This window comes from Zeus faber (assembly GCF_960531495.2).
Source record: "Zeus faber genome assembly, chromosome: 9".
NCBI classification, from domain to species: Eukaryota; Metazoa; Chordata; class Actinopteri; order Zeiformes; family Zeidae; genus Zeus; species Zeus faber.
This window is the reverse complement of record NC_137197.1, coordinates 34,128,614-34,148,366: the sequence shown is the minus strand read 5'-3', so window position 1 is coordinate 34,148,366 and position 19,753 is coordinate 34,128,614. Positions and strand designations below refer to the sequence as shown.

At 45.0% G+C, this 19,753-nt stretch overlaps 1 protein-coding gene across 5 annotated transcripts in view; it reads right to left on the bottom strand.

The window, feature by feature from the left end:
* The window catches only part of nf1a (neurofibromin 1a), a 134,001-nt gene that overhangs the window by 21,041 nt on the left and 93,207 nt on the right, over window positions 1-19,753 (bottom strand). For all 5 annotated transcript variants that reach the window (XM_080006493.1, XM_080006495.1, XM_080006492.1 and 2 more), the window contains 5 exons: window positions 18,068-18,500; window positions 17,618-17,958; window positions 17,331-17,533; window positions 16,533-16,726; window positions 15,800-15,940 (listed from right to left, as the gene is read on the bottom strand). In XM_080006493.1, the coding sequence (XP_079862619.1) occupies window positions 15,800-15,940; window positions 16,533-16,726; window positions 17,331-17,533; window positions 17,618-17,958; window positions 18,068-18,500 (1,312 nt within the window). The remainder of the gene's footprint in view (window positions 1-15,799; window positions 15,941-16,532; window positions 16,727-17,330; window positions 17,534-17,617; window positions 17,959-18,067; window positions 18,501-19,753) is intronic.

Here is a 19,753-nt window from a genome sequence, read left to right as displayed (position 1 = left end):
TGCCTAATTTCTATCAACACATCATGTGTGCCACCAGGGGAGAGAGAACTTTGGACCACTGCTACACATCATACAAAACCCGGATACAAGAGCGTCTCACTCCCTGCTTTTGGGAAATCGGATCACTCCACGATTTCGCTGGTTCCTAACAAGCCGTGCATGGCACATGAATCGGTAGTGACGAGGGACGTAAAGTGGTGGTCGGACCAATCAGAGGCTGCGCTTCCAGTGACGTCAGCGAGTTTACGGAAGTAGCTGTGAGCTTCATAGCCACGTTAGCGGATAGAATCATTCCTACGGTGAAAGTTCGGATATTTCGAACCAGAAACCGTGGGTCGAGAAATCCATCCGCGGCGCTCTGAATGCTCGCACAGCCGCTTATAACGACGGTCTTGTATCCGGAAATATGGACAATTACAAAGCGGCATCGTACAACATGCAGAGGGTGGTGACGCCAAATGGACGTACAGGGACACAGTGGAGCTACAGATGGAGCAACGGGACACCTGACGCTTGTGGTCGGGGCTGCGGACTAAAACTAACTCCAAGAGCAGCCCTTTCCCAGCCACAAGTGTGGACGCCTCCCTAGCCAACAAACTGAACTCCTTTTATGCACAGTTTGAGTCTGGCAACAACACCGTTAGCTCGCTGGCGAATTGGAGTTACATCGCGGCGGATGAGCGTGCACTCAATGTCTGAGCATGACGTCAGGAGGGCTCGGATGCGTGTGAACACCAGGAAAGCTGCGGGCCCAGATGGCATATCTGGAGGAGTACTGAAGACCTGTGCTAACCAGCTAGCCCCAGTGCTCACGATATTCAACGCCTTCCTGGCTGAGTCGGTGGTCCCGTCCTGCTCCAAGAAGTTCACCGTCGTTCCTGTCCCAAAGATCGCCGATCCGGTGGCCCTCACCTTGGTGGTCATGAAGTGTTTCAAGAGGCTGATTAAGGATTATATCTGCGCCTCCCTCCCCCGCACTTTGGACCCGCTGCATTTTGCGTACCGGCAGCACAGATCCACAGATAGCGCGGTCTCCCGGGTACTGCACACCACGCTCACGCACCTTGATGGCCGGAAGGGGGCCTATGTGAGACTGCTGTTCATCAATTATAGTTCAGCTTTCAAACCATAGTCCCCACCAGACTTGCTGTCAAGCTGCGGCTTAACACTCCGCTGTGTGCCTGGATCCTGGACTTCCTCACAGCCCGGCCCCAGATGGTTATGCACATGTCCAGCTCCCTCACTCTGAACGCAGGATCCCCACCTGGGCTGCGTCCTCAGCCCCCTACTGTACTCTCTTCTACTCTGGAGCAGTGGGGAGCATCCTGACAGGCAACATCGTTGCCTGGTTTGGGAACTGTACTGCTCAGGACAGGCAGGCCCTGCCTCACTGTACTGTATGTGGCATGCTGTACTGCATACTGTATCACTGCTCTGGGTAACTGCATACTGTGCTGTATTGCTGTTCTGTTCGGTGTTACTGTATTGCTGTGCCGTACTGTTGTATATTGTACTGTATATCTCCACACAGACTACCTCACTTTATTCACATGCCACTTGACTGCACATACTGTATCTGTAAATACATAATAGCCTATCCCATATACATAAGTCTATTCCCTTTAGTTCTATTTTGTACCCCCACTCTATATTACTTTCTCGAATTATTTTATTTTATTCTATTATATTCTATATTATTCTATTTACTTACTGCATTACATTTTAGGAATCAGTTCAGTTAGTTAGTCAGTGAGAAATGAGGTAGCTATTGTGTTCAGTCTAGAATTGTGCATAATCACTGGGTGCGTTGCATTGACATTTCACTGCATATATAAATGGAGTGGCCTGCACTTTCTCCAGACCTGAATCCCATAGAAAACCTATGGGATCAGCTGAGTCGCCGTGTAGAGGTTCGTGACACTGTACTCCAGAACCTCAATGACCTGAGGGCCGCCCTTCAAGAAGAGTGGGGTGCCATGCCTCAGCAGACAATAAGTGGACTTGTGAACAGCATGAGACGTCGTTGTCAAGCTGTAATTGATGCTCAAGGGCACATGACAAGTTAGGGAGACTGATATTTTTTGTTGTGGTATACCCACCACTGTTGTTGGCTTTTGTTTCAATAAATTGTTTGAGATGAGGAAATCACCATTGCATGCTTCTACTTAAATGCCCTACTTTCATGATATAATATCACTGTAGCGTGAACTTTGTACATTTCCAATATTTTCACCCGAAAGCCAAATATCCGTGGCATGTGAATAAAGTGAGGTAGTGTTTGGGATAATACAGCACAGTATACAACAGTACGGCGCAGCAATACGGCATCACAAACAACCCTGAACAGTGACACAGTATGCGGTATAGTATGCTACATATAGTACAGTAAGGTAGTGGAGCCTTTGTGTGTGGCTCAGTGAGGACCCCTGGTGAGGTCAGCATTGACAGTTCTAATGGCTTGTGGGAAAAAACTCCCCGTCTCAGTCTCTCTGTTCTCGCTGTGTAACTGCGGAGGTGCTTGCCTGACCGCAGCAGCTGGAACATTCCGTTGTTGGGGTGATGAGGATCCTTCATGATCCTGTGGGCTCTGCTACTATACCTTGTGGTGTATAACTCCTGCAAGTTGGGGAGGGTAGTTCCAGTGGTACGTTCAGCTGAATGCACCACCCTCTGTAGGGCCCGCCTGTCCTGTGCAGTACAGTTCCCAAACCAGGCATTGATGTTGCCTGTCAGGATGCTCTCCACTGCTCCAGAGTTGAAGCACTTGAGGATCCTCACCGTGACCCAGAATTTCCTCAGCTGCCTGAGGTGGTAAAGACGCTGCCTCGCCTTTCTCACCAGAGTGTCTGTTTGTAAAGTCCATGTTAAGTCCTCTGTGATGTGGACTCCCAGGTACTTGAAGCTGCTCACCCTGTCAACAGAAGTCCAATTAATCACCAAGGGCGTGTGCGTCCTCGATTGTGATCCTTGCCTAAAGACCACAATCAGCTCCTTAGTTTTGCTGACGTTCAGGTGGAGGCTGTTGTCCTGGCATCAGAGTGACAGGTCAGCCACCTCCTCGCGGTAGGTAGGCCTTCTCGTCACAGTCGGTGATCAGGCCCACGACAATGGTGTCGTCAGTAAACTTGATGATGGTGTTGGAGCTGGACCTGGCCACACAGTCGTGTGCGTACAGGGAGTACAGTAGGGGGCTGAGGACGCAACCCTGGGGGGATCCTGTATTCAGGGTGAGGGAGCTTGACATGTGCTTCCCCACCCTAACCACCTGGGGCCGGGCTGTGAGGAGGTTCAGGATCCAGGCACACAGCGGAGTATTCAGTCCGAGCATTCTGTTCTGCTGGTACGCGAACTGCAACGGGTCCAAGGTGCGGGGGAGGGAGGCGCAGATATAATCCTTGATCAGCCTCTCGAAACACTTCATGACCACCGAGGTGAGGGCCACCGGGCGGTAGTCATTCAGGCAGGCAGGAGAGGCGATCTTCGGGACAGGAACGACGGTGGACCTCTTGAAGCAGGACGGGACCACTGATTCAGCCAGGGAGATGTTGAATATTGTAGTGAACACCGGAGCTAGCTGGTTAGCAGAGGTCTTCAGTACTCACCCAGCAATGCCATCTGGGCCCGCAGCTTTCCTGGTGTTCACCAGCATTAGAGCCCTCCTGACCTCGTGCACGGACACTGAGAGTGCGCGCTCATCCCCAGTGGTGTAACTCCAATTAGCCGGCAAGCTAGCGGTGCTGTTGCCAGACTCGAACCACGCATAAAAGGAGTTCAGTTTGTTGGCTAGGGAGTTGTCCACACTCGTGGCTGGGAAGGAGCTGCTCTTGTAGTTTGCTATTCTCCGCGGCCCCTCCCACAAGCGTCTTGTGTCCCTCCGCTCCATCTGTAGCTCCAGGGTCTCTCTGTACGCCAGTTTAGCATCCCTCACCGCCCCCGCACATTGTACAACGCCGCTTTTTAATTGTCCATATTTCCGGATACAAGACTGTCGTTGTAAGCGGCTGTGCGAGCATTCAGAGCGCAGTGGATGGATTTCTCGACCCACGGTTTCTGGTTTTGGAAATATCCGAACTTTCACCGTGGGAACGATGTTGTCTGCTAGTGCAGCTACAAAGCTCACTGCCACCTCCGTAAACTCGCTGACGTCACTTAAACTTGATTGGAACATGTCCTAGTCTACGTCAGTCAGAGCGTCCTGAAGCACAGCCTCCGATTGATCCGTCCACCGCTTCACTTCCCTCGTCACCACCAGTTCTTGCACGATCAGAGGCCTGTAAACGGGAACCAACAAAATCGTGGCGTGGTCAGATTTCCCAAGAGCAGGGAGCGAGACGGTCTTGTATCCGTTCTTGTAAGGTGTGTAGCAATGGTCCAAAGTTCTATCTCCCCTGGTGGCACACGTGATGTGTTGGTGGAAATTAGGCACTTTTTTAAGGCTGGCCCTGTTAAAGTCCCCAGTCACCACCACAGCCGCGTCAGGATGTTTGTTTTTAAACCCGCACAACACGTCATACAGGACCCACAGTGCTGTGTCAGTGTCCGCTTGCAGTGGGATATAGACGGCTGTGGTGATCACCGTGCTAAGTTCCCGGGGGAGATAAAATGGACGGCATAGGATGGTCAGCTGTTCCAGGTTCGACGAGCGGAGTGGGAGAGAAACTTGGTGTTGTTGGGGTTACACCAGCGGTTGTTTACCATTAGGCAGACGCCTCCACCTTTGGATTTCCCCGACTCCCCCGTTCTGTCGCCGCGGAACACGGAGAAGGACTCAGCTGGAGGTATGGCTCCATCCGGCACCAGTGGGTTCAACCATGTTTCCGTCAGACAGAGGACGCAACAGTTCCTTGTGTCTCGTTGGAATTTAATCCTCGCTCGAAGTTCATCCATCTTGTTCTCCTGGGACTGGACGCTGGCAAGAAGGATGCTTGGCAGAGATGGACAGTAAGGTTGCGTCTTCATTCTGACCCGAATGCTGCCTTGTTTACCTCGGTGCTTCATCCGTGGGCCGGCTCGTGGAACAGCGGCTACATTTTTGTTGTGTGTTCCGGCGTAGGATTTCCGCCGGCCACTCTGCTTCCACGGATAAAAAGTCCCAAAGTTGTTCGTTTAGGGACATTTTTATATCCATGAGTGCATCGCGGTTGTATGAGGTAACTGCCGATGCTTTTTTTGCGTACATCATGATAAAAACAGAAAAAAATACTAACATGTACAAAAGTTGACCGGAGCGCTGGCGCAGGCAACCACAGGGGGCGGCGCCACTATCGCCGACCTTAATCTGACCAGTGCAATAGATCCAAGTCAGTGTTAGCAGAGCGTACTGGACTTCATTTTCCTTGATGATAGTCAGTTCTCTGACAGTGACGCTGAGAGGGACAGCGCTGCTGAATCTGATATTACTCCGGACTTGGAGAACATTTCAGACAGCGGATTTCAACCTGAATGTGACGATGAAAAGGAATATTTTAAAGAACCGCCAGAAGAGACCAACGAGAAAAGATACGTCCGTTGATGTTACAACGGAAGAAGTTGATGACGTGATGAAGTCTGTTGAAGTTGGTGACAGATTTTCAGATTTCAGATTTTCTGAGACTCATACTATTGATAGACTACATTTTTTTGTGTTGTCCATACTTTTAAACTCCAAAATAATTTGACTTTTAAAAAACATTTATATTATTCCTGTTAGATAAAAGCTTTTTTAAAAACAAAAACAGTTGTGTGTTGTTGATGCTGTTCAACGCTGTTCGTGATTGGCCCATTCAGCATTATGGTAAGTAGCCATGAGGCTTCGCCAAACCCCATTTGCATTCTGGGAGCTGGCTGAATGTGTAGTGTGCGAAGTGTGGGTTAAACTTTGGAGGTGATTATCGCAGAATCACAGTTTGCCGCACCCTTGTCATTAACAAGTAATAGCCCCAAAAATATTTGCTTGATTTGCACAAGTGACACCTTGTTTGAAAGCTCTGATTCTCCACTGGTTGTTCCACCTAGCCCACTCGCTACAATAAAGTTGTGGGTCTGATACCCCATTTTCTGTGTCTCTATGCTGGAAGTCACTGAAACAACACTCGAGTGGCGTGCGGTAGGCAAAACTGCCACAATGGTGCCTGAACAGGGACTCTCCAGCACAAGAAATATGATACAGCATCAATCCTCTCCTGACTGGCAGCAGCAGCACCCAGGGGGTCCAGCCGGGGACCACGAAGAAGCAGCCACAGCAATCACCACGGATAACAACTTGCAGCTAGCTGCTCCGCCCGCAGGCTTGGTTATGTTTTGGGACTGCTTTGCTGTGTCTGGCACGGGTACCTTGAATCTGTGCAGGGCACAATGAAATCTTAAGACTATCAAGGCATTCTGGAGCAAAACGTCCTGCCCAGTGTCAGAAAGCTCTGTCTGAGTCGCAGGTCATGGGTCCTGCAACAGGATAATGACCCAAAACACACAGCTAAAAGCACCCAAGCATGGACCATCCAGCAGCCCAGCAACCAGGCCACTCCTCCAAGCAGCCCTCGCAACAGCCAAGCCCGGCCACGCCTCCACCAGCCAGCACAGCAGCCTGAGGCCCCATGCTCCGGAAGGGAGTAGGTGGTAGTCTGCTTCGTTGCCAGAGGACCGTGCTGTTCCAGGGAACCAGGCCCTCTGGAAGTGGTCCAGTTCTGCTTTGTTGTACATTTTTGTTGGATTGAGGTATGGGAACTAGGAATGCAATGGTACAGTGGGCTCATGGTTCGGTATGTATCATGGTTTTAGGGCCATGGTAATGGTACGGTTTCGGTATCTTTATATTTAAGATTTTTTTCTAAAAGTCAAAATATGTAAAAAAATAATTTTTTTTTTGCCAAGTCTGCCACAAAAAACTAAGTAACACTCTGTATGTATGACTGCGGGGGGAGAAAGGGATTGAAATTCATTGGTGGGTTGTTATTATTTGCATAAGATCATCTGATTGGAGGGGAGGTGTCCAGGATAGTGGATAATTCAAATATAAATTTTTGTATATATATTATTTTAAAAACGTTTCACAATAAAATAATTAATAAAACCAGTACGATCCTGTTCAGCCAGGGCACCTCCCGGTGAGGGAGGAGCATAGAATATCTCTTACATACAGTGGAGGGGAAAACATTTGCCAGCAGCAGGAGAAAGACACACATATTTATATATGTATACACACACAGTATATATACTGTATATATATATATATACACATAAATAAAAAAGGCACACTGCACGAAACCAAAGTGGAGGACCGCGAGGATTATATATTATATATTTTTTTATATGATTATGTTATGGAAGAGGAGCAGGGCTGTAACAATGCAGCGAAAATAAAGACAAACTCAGCAACAGACACAGACGACCTAATCGCGAGTGCTGTAGAGGTTAGTGTCTTGGATGAGATTAACAAGAAGCTGGACATGCTTGGTCAACTACTCTGAGACATTACCAAGATCAAAGCCAGCCTTGATTTCCTGCACAACACAGTCGGCGAGAGGCAAAATGACAAGGCAGATCTAAAAAGCTCTACAAAGCATCTTAACGGAGGTGGAGGTTTTAAAATAAAATAAAATAATGAAAGAGACTATCCTGGATATACAATCCAGAAGTATGCGGGACAACTTCATTTTTTCTGGGAACAACCAGAAAACATGGCAAAGGACTTCCTCTACACCGCCCTGAAACTCCCCATGGACACCGTGAAACAGATCAACTTTCACCGACTGGGACACCATGTGGGGAACCGTCCCCGCTCCATCATTGCCAAGTTTGAATACTTCAAGCACAAGGAGCTGGTTAAAAGCAAAGGACGGGGGCTGAAAGGAACCACACTGGGTATGAACAATCAATTCCCCCAGGAGGTCAACAACCAACAGAAGGTGCTGTACCCCATCCTGATGGAGTACCGGCAGAAGGGTTAATGTGAATCTCTGTTTATAAACTATATATAGATGGTCTGTTATTCCGAGGCTCCTCCACCACACCCTGGTTATTCTGATAAATAAGAATGTAGTTTGTTTATTCTGGTAATTATATACTGCGAGATGTAGAAATTAGCATGCTACCTATGTCAGGATTTAAAATATTGTCACTGTCACCATCTCACCTCCCTAATCCCTCCATCCCTACTTCTCCCATCACTCTCACTCTATTCAGTCTATCACTACATGTATGTCTAACTCTGCAATGTTCTATGTTTATCTTTGTCTATTTGTAATTTGTGTTGATGTGAATCCCTTCAAACTTCATGCAATACTAGGACAGTAAAACGGATTGTAAACAAGGAAAACTCAGACTTATCTATGGGAAAGCATGGGCACAGGAGTACTGTATAGCTATTTCCTTGGATGCACTGTGCTGCTGCATGGGAAAACTACAAATCCACATCCATCCTTACTAACCTCAATGACACCCATTCAGTTTATTAGATGGAATGTGAGAGGCTTGGGCTCACCTGCTAAACGTAGCAAACTCTGAAGTCACCTCACCAGGATGAACCCCAGCTTCTGTCTACTTGAAGAAACTCACCTCACTGCATCCAAGCACCTCAAACTCAAAGCTAAATGGGTTAATTAAATGTTTTCTGTATCATACAACTCAAAAAAAAGGTTTCTATATTGATCAATTAAAGTATCCCATATCAAAATAAAACCACAATATCAGACCCAGAAGGGCAATACACAATGATTAACAGAGGAAACATCAAAATAACCATAGCTAAAATTGATGGCCCCAATGAGGACAACCCAAATTTCTTTCACAATATATTTTCAAAACTCTTAGAATTCTCTGACTCAATCATTATATTGGGAGAAGACTTCAACACAGTACTGGATCCAAGTTTAGACCGTTCTCAAACAAGAAATAATCACAAATCCCAGCGTTCGTCAGACACTATAAAACAATGAGTGATCTTGCTCTTGGCGATTGTTGGCAATAAAATAATCCACATAATAGAGAATACACATATTATTCACCACCCCACTCAAAGCTTCTCTAGAACCCTCCCGCCAGTTGGCGGTTTAACGCCTCACCTTTGACAGATAAAGAATTTCAACAAGTTATTTTCCAGAGAATGGACTTCCTTCATTGAACTGAATGACTCTCCAATAATATCCCTATCCTTACTCTTGGAAGCAGCTAAAGCAGTTCTAAGAGGTAGTATAATTTAATCCTCCACTCATAAGAAAAAGATGACAGGAATGCCAAAATAAACTTGAACAACGACTAAAGGAGTTGCACTCGCAACAAGGCCACTCACCCACTGAGCAAACCCGAAATGAGATCCAGACAATTACATCTCAACTTGATAATAACATCTATCAAAAGACACAATTTCTCATGCAACGCACAAGAGCAAATTATTTTGAATTCAATGAAAAATCTGCTCAATTTCATGCCAATCAATTGAAACGCGATAGAGAAAAAACACTTATTACAGCCATCAAAGATGTAGGATAACATATCCAGCAAGACATTAATAATATATTTAGAGACTTTAATAATAAGCTATATCACTTGGATAATTAATCTAACATATCAACCATTCACTCATTCCTTGATGATATCGACCTCCCTAAACGTTTGACAGAGCAGGCTACCAATTTGATCAGCCACTTACTCGAGAAGAACTCAGGAAAGCTCTCCTCACTATGCCCATAAATAAATCACCCGCATCGTATGGCTACTTAGTGGAATTCTATAGACACTTCTGGCCACTTATATCCCTATTTTTTATCAGAATGGTTACAGAGATTAAGTCAACCTCCACCATGTCTCCGCACATTAATACCGCTCTCATTTTGGTTTTGCTCAAACCCAATAATGACCCAACGCTCACCTCCAGTTATAGACCCATAAGCCTTATTAATTGCGATTTAAAGATTATTAGTAAAACACCAACCAACAGAATTTAAAAAGTAATTCCATTTATAATTCCCCCAGACCAAACAGGCTTTGTCAAAGGCAATATATACAGAAATAGACTTTAGACTTTCTAGACCATTTATTCAGTCTGATCAGCATTTCTCAAAGGAACAACTTAAAAACTGTTATTGCCTCTTTAGATTCCGAAAATGTATTTGACAGAGTTAATTGGACATATCTCTTTTCAACCCTCAACAAATTTGGCTTTGGAGCGTCACTCATTCAATAGATCAGAATCCTCTTCAACTCCCCATCTGCTTCAGTCATTACCAAAGTTTAATGTTCTGTTTAATCTCATATCTAAATTCTCAGCTATCTCTGACTATTCAATAAATTGGACTAAAACCACAGTCTTATCACTCAGAGGTCAGACTGCAATACGGTCACCCAGAAACCCTGCTTAACCATCACAAGAGGGCAACATTAGATACCTTTGTATTGATTGGTATATATATCTGTCAGATTTGTTTACCCTTAACTTTATTCCATTGTTAAAAAACATCGAAGAAGACCTCATTCGATGAAACAACCTACCCATCTCACTAATTGGTAGGATAGCAGCAGTGAAAATGAATATACAGTGGTACCTCGACTTACGACTGTAATTCGTTCTATAAGAACGGTCGTATGTTAAAACAGTCGTATGTTGAAGCAATTTTTCCCCATATACACCACTCTCATTTGTTTCTATGATTTCCTTCTTAGTTTCAATGGGAATCATTGCCCTTTTCTTTTTCCCATCATCCTTCTTCTCAGGACTCATCATGAAGGGTGAAAATAAACGAAATACACAGCACAAACACAGTAAATGAGAAGAAAATATGGATAAGCCACGAACTACGTGCACACACGATGTAGATCGCTCGCTGACTGACTGCTGACTGGCTGCCGACGCGCAGACTGCAAATTTCCACGGTCGTATCTTGGAGCAGTTGGTCGCAAGTCGATACAAATTTTCGTGACTGTCGCTACTCGTATCTTGGATTAGTCGTAAGTAGATGCAGTCGTAAGTCGAGGTACCACTGTACTACCAAAAATAAACGAAAGATTTTCAATGACCCCAGTGAAAGTGGTTTAATACTCTAGACTCAATAGTAAATACATTTTATTGGAAATACAAGAAACCGAAAATTAAACTAGCAACACTACAGAAAAACAAAGACTGTGGAGGCCAAGCAGCCCCGAACTTTAGATACTACTTTCTAGCGAACCATCTTCAATTTATTATTTTTTATTTATTTTAATTTTTTTAACCTGTGCTGTCAGCATGCTGGGCATAGAACACAGAGTATTCGTAAGACAGAGTTAGTCTGCAGGTGGAGTTCAAGTTCTCAACCTGCAATGCAACTCTTTATTAATTCTTAAATCATCAAGAACTGCTGCAATAACTTGCAATCCACTGTCCTGTGGATGACCTGTAGAATGACAAGAGCACAGTTTTTGGTTATAGAAAACCACCACCAACCCCCCTCTTTGGAGAAATATTTATCATGTTTGGGTCTATAAACAACTGATCACTACTCAAAGAGGAGGAGATTCACCACGGGTGAGACAAATAAACATAGAAACAAACAAAATATACACAAAAACATAAACATTGGACGACAACATGTATTGAAAAACAGTTAATCAGGTCCAGGAAAACTGGAACTACAACTGGTCACGTGGCCTTTTCCTGTCATAGTTATGGCAGTAAATGAGGGAGGAAAGGAGAGGAATGCAACCAGGAGGGTACTGGGGTGCACTTAAAGCAAGTGTGGTGGTGTGTGCGTGTGTGATGGGACGCGCATTCCTTTACCTGAGTTGAGCTGGCCTGTCTCCCGGGGTGGAGTGTGGTTGCTCCTGGGGAATACTTGCAGCTGGCCTTCGTGTGTTGGTTTGGGGCGTGGTTGCGGGTTTGGGGCTCGGGTTGTGAGTTTGGGTATTTGCCCTGCGGTCGGCGTGCTGCTGGAGTCGCCCGCCTCGGATAACTCAGGCGGCTTACATGTCCTTTTGTGTCCTGTGGGGGGGGGCGTCATGCCGGGGCTGGTTGGGCGTTCCGTCTGGTCCTGTAACCCGAGGCCTGAACCTGGCCGGGTGTGGTTGGCGCGTGACTTACCATGTGGCCTTCTTCCGGTGGAGGGGCGACTCCTGTCATCACACCAGGCTGCAGGGGTACCTGTCCTCTGGCACTCTCGGTGCGCTCGTCGCTGAGGGGGTCGGTCTGTCGGCGCGGGGCCTGGATCCGGGCCTCCGGTCCGTGCCTGGGGCCTGCTGTCCGTGCCTGGGGCTGTGTCTTGTACCTGAACTTGGGGGTAAGTTGTATGTGTGCGCCCCTGGGGTGCGGGGTCTCCTCCTGCTCCCTGGGACTGGGTTATGCTCCTCTGGGCCAAAACCTGGTTTGAAGGCACCCCAACACCCTCCTGGTTGCATCCCTCTCCTTTACTCCCTCATTTACTGCCATAACTATGACAGGAAGAGGCCACGTGCCCAATTATTTTTCCAGTTTTCCTGAAACAACAATCGATGGACCTGATTAACTCTGTTTTTCAACACATGTCCAATGTTTATGTTTTTGTGTAAATGTTGTTTGGTTCAATGTTTAATTGTCTCACCTGTGGTGAATCTCCCCCTCTTGGAGTAGTGATTTGTTGTTTATAGACCCAAACATGGTAAGATCGTTCTCCAAAAGGGGGATTGGTGGTGGTGTATAACCAAAAACTGTGCTCTTGTCATCTTATAGGTCATCCAGAGGACAGAGTTATTGCAGCAGTTCTTCAGAATTAATAAAGAGTTGCAATGCAACTCTTTATTAAGGTTGGGTTGGGAACTTGGGAACTTGAACTCCAATTGCAGACTAACTCTGTCCTAGATGCAATGTGCTAGATTACATTTCACTGCATATATGTATGGAAGTATGTATATGTATGTGACAAATAAAAAATCTTGAAATCTTGAATCTTGAATGGCATACAAACTCTGTTGTATGCCCAGCACGCTGACAGAACAGGTTAAAAAAAATGTAATAAAATAAAAAAAAAATTAATAAAGAGGGACCCAGCCATCGCAGGGGGTTATTTTCAGTCTTTACAAACACATTTCCATGTACTTTTATCTAGTGTTTCTGGATCACTTAATTGTGCGCAATTGAAAAAAATCTCACGCAAAAATAGAGAAATGCTGCGGACTCCACTCCCATGGAGCTGCCATCGTGGATTCAATAGGAAGCAGCACTTACGACACACCTGCGGCTGTACACTGCACCGACGCATCTGGTAGACTTCTCCTGAAATAATGCGATTCACATGAGCGTATTTAACCGTAGAGGGCGTAGAGGGAGTCCAGGGTTTTATTTCTTTAAAGTATTGGAACCCTGTGTCAAAGTCTGTCCTTTTAGGTATAGTAACCCTGAGTAAGAGTCTGTATTTTAGGTATGAAGAAGAGGAAGAATATTTATTTGTCACACGGCACACCCACCAAAACAAATGAATAAATGAATGCATTGACGGCGACCAACACACACACACACACACACACACACACACACACACACACACACACACACACACACACACACACACACACACACACACACACACACACACACACACACACACACACACACACACACACACACACACACACACACACCAAATGTGGCCAGTGAGTTCTCTGCTTTTGACCCATCCTGGCTTGTCCTTCCTCCGGGGGGCAGCCAGGAGCAGTGAGCAGCATACAGCGACGCGCCCGGGAACCAGTTACAAATGTCCATCGTTGGTCAGACGACAATGTTCTGCATGTTTTTGGTGGGGGTCCTTATGGATGTTACATGGGGGAAACCCCATGTGAGCACAGGGAGAACATGCAAACTCCACACAGAAAGGACCCTAATCTGGAGCTAACCCACCGGAGCAAGGTCTCAACAGTACTCCAGGCGAGAATGAAACACAGGACCTTCTTACTGTGAGGCAGCAGTGCAACTCTTCATTTAGTGTCAGGGGGGTATGTTGTGTGGGGATGATGTAGTTTGAGCAGCCACACCTGTCCTGGGTCTCGGTAATTGGGGCCCAGGATCAGTATGGCTGTATACCTGTTGCTGTTGTTACATTAATCAACGAGCAACAGAGCAAAACCCCCATCCCCACACACACACACAGGAGAGGAGCCCTTGTCATGACGTGCTGTCCATCTTCTCTTGGGCTTGTTCCACCTAGCTCACTCACTACAATAAACTTGTGTGTCTGCTACCCCATTGTCTGTGTCACTGTGCCAAAGGGCCTGAAAACGCCACTCGAGTGGCATGTGGCAGTTTTGCCAGTCCACTTGCTGCCTAATATATCCCACCAGTTGACAAGTGAAATTCTCACGAGATGATCAATGTTATTCACTTCACCTGACAGTGGTATTAATACTGTGGCCTGTGTGTGTGTGTGTGTGTGTGTGTGTGTGTGTGTGTGTGTGTGTATGTGTATATCAGGCCCCGGACACACTGGTCTTCCCTGCTGAAAGTTTTAGGAGCACCAGCACAAAATTTACGCAACACATTCTTATTTTTTCCATCTTAGCTGTATTACTGATAAATGTTTTGCTAATAAATAGACAATACTAGACAAGACAACACTAGGGCTTTCAAACCATGGTTAGATATTCGAATTGCCAATTTTTTTTTTTACTAAAACGGAGTATGTTTTCTTTGTATGTGTAAGTGTACTTGGCCAATAAAGGCTAACTATGAGCTTCTTAAGCAAAAGGGCTTTTACTTGCATTACACAGAAGCATGTTTCAGCCTTAAGAGGGCCGCGGGTTCCATATTTATTTACATAATGTGTAATTTTTGATCCAATTGGCTAGCGACAAAGTAATTAAAATCTCTGATTAAATCTTAAACACTGGGCTATTCCAAAGAAGAGTTATAACTCAAGAAAATGACATTGGCTCAGAGGTTGACAAAGAGGACGAGAGGAGGATACAAGGGCTTCCATTGTGCTTCCTCTGCTTGTCTGCCATGACATCAGTTGTGGCTGGTACATGTGTGTCAAATCGGAGGCCACAGTCTGTGTTACAACCCTAAATGCTTTGTCTTCCCACGAGCATTTCACACACAGCCGTGAAATTAATTTGATGAGAGGGGAATTAAAAAACATAAAAACACACGCAAAGAGATTGAATTGGCACTTTTGGATAAAGCGCTACTGCACTAGTTCTTCAGCAAAACATCTTCACAATGCCTGCCATTCACTGTTAGGCCGTTACAGTGTGTGCCATAACAGGGACAAGAGCCTAGGTTTTCTATTGTGTGTCTGGCCTGTGTGCGTGTTGCATTCTGGTTATCTCAGTTGCAGGATAAATTGGTCTCAAGAGTGCGACAGACAGATAATTGACATTGAGTGGATGAGTTTGCTGCTTTGCATGACTTAAGTGAGACGCAGGAAGAAACTTTTATTGATCCAGAGATATTTTCCAAATTCGGTAAGTATTGCCTCATTACTTTCCTTTAATTAAAATGTCATGGAATAAAGCATAATCAACAAACTATATATATATATATATATATATAAAAGCTAATTCCTATTATTGAACCAATGCTGTTTAAAAGAGTGTGGTAAATTTTAGACAGATACTGAGATGGTTGGCTGAAGGGTCTTTAAGTCCCTTCGACATTCTTAGTTATTGTTTAATAATTTTACAAAAGTGATGAATTCATTAAACTGGTTGGTACATTGGATCCTTGGTTTAAATCCCTTGACAGCAGTCAAGGGATTTAAACCAATTCTGATGCAGTAACTTTGTGAGACAAAACTGTTTAGACTATCGACAGGGGACAAAAACAGTGTGCAATAAACATATAACATACATACAGCATGTGTAAGGTCAAAGAGTGTGGTTTCACCTTGCTTGAGACCAATTTAACATTCCCGGAAGCAAGAGCCACTGCGGTGTCAGCCATAACCTCAGCCTTGATGGAGCCCAGACCACCTGTGGCACTGGTCTTAATGAAGCTGTCCAACACCACATCCAACAGGTCAGTTATCTGAGGGACAGTGGACAAAAATACAGAGTAGGGCAAAATTACAACATTGGCATGACATAATAACGATCAATATCTGTCTAACCTATCTATGCTTCAGTCATCCAAAAAGGGTTATTTTGCAGACCGCAGAAGTATTTTCTTTCACTTATTTCTTATCACCCTGGAAACACTGGAAAATGTTGGTTTATGTAATGTATTCCTGTACAAATATTGTGGTTGAGTGCAAAAAAATGGTGGGAGATTTGATCAAAGATTTATTATTTTCATAAACAACATAATTATCTTAATGTCTCCATTATGGTTTATGAATATAAACAGGTTCTGTTTGTGCACACTGGGTGAGGTTGGGATTCATTTCTCTCATCTGGAAATTATTTTCTATTAATTGATCTTGATTTTAATGTTAAACGCATTTCATGGAGTTCATTAGGCATGCAAATGTTATCTTACATTTATCACTGTTTGGATTTTAAAGAATAACGCCCAAATTGTAATTTTACTAAAGTTAAATGTGTCTTTTTTGGGTAAATGGTCTTCATGAATTAAAAAAATTCAGATACATTCGTGGTGTAAGGAATTTATAAATGCCTACCTGACCCAAGCTGCCCCAGATCTTGGCCTGGATAGAAGGGTACATCTGCTTCTCATTAATAGTCATGGTGATTAGCTTGTCCAGGATGGCTGTGACACGCTGGCGCTTGGCGTCATCAGTGTGCTTACAGAAGCGCACCAGATTGAGAAGCCAGGGTGTCATATACTCGAGACACAGGTGTTTTAACTCAATACCTGAGAAGTAAGAAGATAAATATGAACCAAAATACACAAGGTAGTGTTGGGAAATACGGTTGTATGCTAAATGATAGCATTTCTAATGTTTTTTATTTAAATAACAAATAAATAAACATCACTGAGTAGAAGCCGTAACACAGTTTGTGGGTTAAGAGTGAAGGAGATGCCGAGCAAGACACAGATAGAAGGGGAGGGGGGCAGAAGGTGAGGAGGATTGTGCTGCAAGATGAAACACATCATTTCTTAAGCATTCAGATCACCAAAAGGAAATGCCAATTCATAGGAATACAATAATAGCTGTAACACTATTCTTGCTTATTTGCATAGAGTAGCAATTTACGTGGTAGTAAAAGTGTTTTCGCCACATAGCTTTCACCATCCCCAACTAGTGTTTATATGAATCAGGTGTGTGGAAATTTGATTTGATACTAAAATTTTCCTTGGAAGTAATTATGTCTGCACCTATTTCTGAGATGCCATGGTGTGAGTAGAGGTTAAATATCTAATATTTAGGTTTGGAAAAACAGCTGCGCTCTACATTGTGTGGATATACTGTACGCTTGCTCATAGGAGTACTATCAGAACGGCAGTTTTCACTTACTGGACTTGCTGAAGCCAGAGATGCATTCCTCAAGGAACTCCAGCGTCAGATGGGGTTCGTTGGCAGCAAGAGTCTTGCTGATGGACACGATGAAAAGAGTGTTGTTGGCTGGAATACACAGGCCTGACGTCTCCAACAGCTGGCCCTCGATCTTCAAGTTGAAGGTGCAGGTCAAAGCACACAGGAGATTGTACGCTGCAGATCTGGGACACAGAATGTTCTAATTTGTGAGAAAGAATTATTTTTGTGTGGTGTGTGGTTCCGCTTGGGCGCTTGGCAAGACTGACCTGAGGCTGGGGTCAGAACTGCCCAGATTGAGCAATGCGATGTTGAGCAGTGTGCCAGGAACATCTTTGGGTCTGATCTTGGTGTGCTGAGGGATGGAGTCAGGCTGAGATAACTCCCAGCGTGTGCGGATGTGGATGATTGACTGGACGATGGCGTCACACTCTTGGTGCATGAAGGTGAGCGGTGTGCCCTGGTTGGCCATGGTGAGGGTGAACTGGCTCTCATCAACCAGGCAAATCTCTTCAATCTCTGAGGCGTAGTACACATCGTTGAGGAAGACTGGTTGGCCAAGAACGCGGGTCCGCTCCGCCGAAGTCACTTGGACTGCCGTCGAGCCCACCTGACAAAAGACAAATATCTTGATTCGCTCACTAAACAATCATCTCTGTGTAAAGTGCATTTCTAACCTTTCAAAGCCAAGAAAAACATTTGACACACTGTTTCATTACCTTAATTGAGACCTTGGTGTCTTTGTGAGCCAGCTTAAGGGCATTATGAAATACTTTGAGATCTTCCTCCAGAGCAAGAGTGGCTGCTGGAAGCTTCTGCTGGTCTGGCTCAATGTGATCTGCCAGCCTGGTTGGGGAGTCAATGAACTGGAGACGCTTGCTGCCCTTAAGACCAGTCAGCAGGCGCTCATGGTACTTGGTGTACTCCCTCACCCAGGTGTTGCAGTTGTAGACGTAGACAGCCGCCACATTCTCATAGGCAAAGCCTGGAAAAACCACAAACCACTTGGAGAGGAAGTCTGTCTTGAAGCGATTGCTGGGGCCCACGTGTGTCAGATCCACCACAATCTCATAAGGCTTGGCGTAGTAAGGTTTAAGGGTGAGAAGGACATGGTATATAAGCAGATCACCATTGATCTGTCCTGTTTTGAACCTAAAGATAGAAAAGGACAAAATAGGGAAGACAATGTTAAGCATCAGTTGAATTTATCTGCCAAACGCAGTTGACATAAATTACACATTTTGAGTTGCTCTCAAATTTGCAGCAGAGCTGCCATGTCTGGCCTGCTGAGGCAATTATAGAATTTATCTTTCTGTAACATATTTTTTCTTTGTCTTCTGTTTTAAGACCTGGTGGTTGCCTGTGGTATCAGAGGCCCAGCAATCCACCCTGCTATACAAAGATCCAGAGAGGACACAGAAAGTGTGTCTTCACTGAATCTCAAGCACAAGTCTGAGCTCAAATAGGCGAGATCTTGACATCTTTTCATCTTCTCGGAAACAAAAATGAAGGTAAGCTCTACTAGATCCAATAATAAAGATCTTTAAACCAATTTCATTTATTACAGATTCATTACACCATTAGCTTTTTGATTGTCTCTGCTGCCAATATTAATACTGCAATTTCTCTTTGTTTACTTTAGAGAATGATTGGAAGTTTGAGAATCTCCTTTTGTCTGTTCCTCCTGATGAACCATCTACCCTTGTATTTTACAACAAAAGACCAAACCCACGTAACAGAATATCCGACCACCACTGACCAAAAGTTTGATACCTTACATGGTACCATAACCACTTCCATAGACTCCAGTTTCATCAGTGTCATGACCACAGATTCCACTATTGCCAATGGAGCCTTCTGTCTGACTGACAGTACATTTGGCCTGATTGCAGTCGCCTCAGCTGGAGGACTAATAATTTGCCTGCTGGTTTCCACCTTGGTATTGGTTTGCCAGCTGCACTACCTACAGCGCCGGATCGGCACCCTTCGTGCTTCGCACAGCAACGTGGACTTACTGAGCCGGTCGGGCTACTGGGACTCAGTCAGTCGGCCTGAGGCAAAAGGGCTGGTGGGACCATGTGACACAAGTGTAATGCTCGAAGAGGTTAGAGCAAACATGGAGGCTGAGGAGGAGGTCAACATCCAAGGAAAGCAGGAAAGGAAGGAGAGCACTGAGCCAGGGCTTGAGGAAAGTGCCATGGTGGTTGTGCCCGATTCTGAAAAAATGGCCATGCAGAGGCAGAGCCCCAGCCCCAGGGAGACCAGTCTGAACGCTTCCAGTGATCTAGAAAACATGCCACTGGTGGTTTGAAGAAGTAACTCCACAACAGAAAACCAAGAGCTGAATTCAACAGCAACTCGGCATTTCACCCACAGTGTTTTAAAAATAATAAGTTAAAATCCAA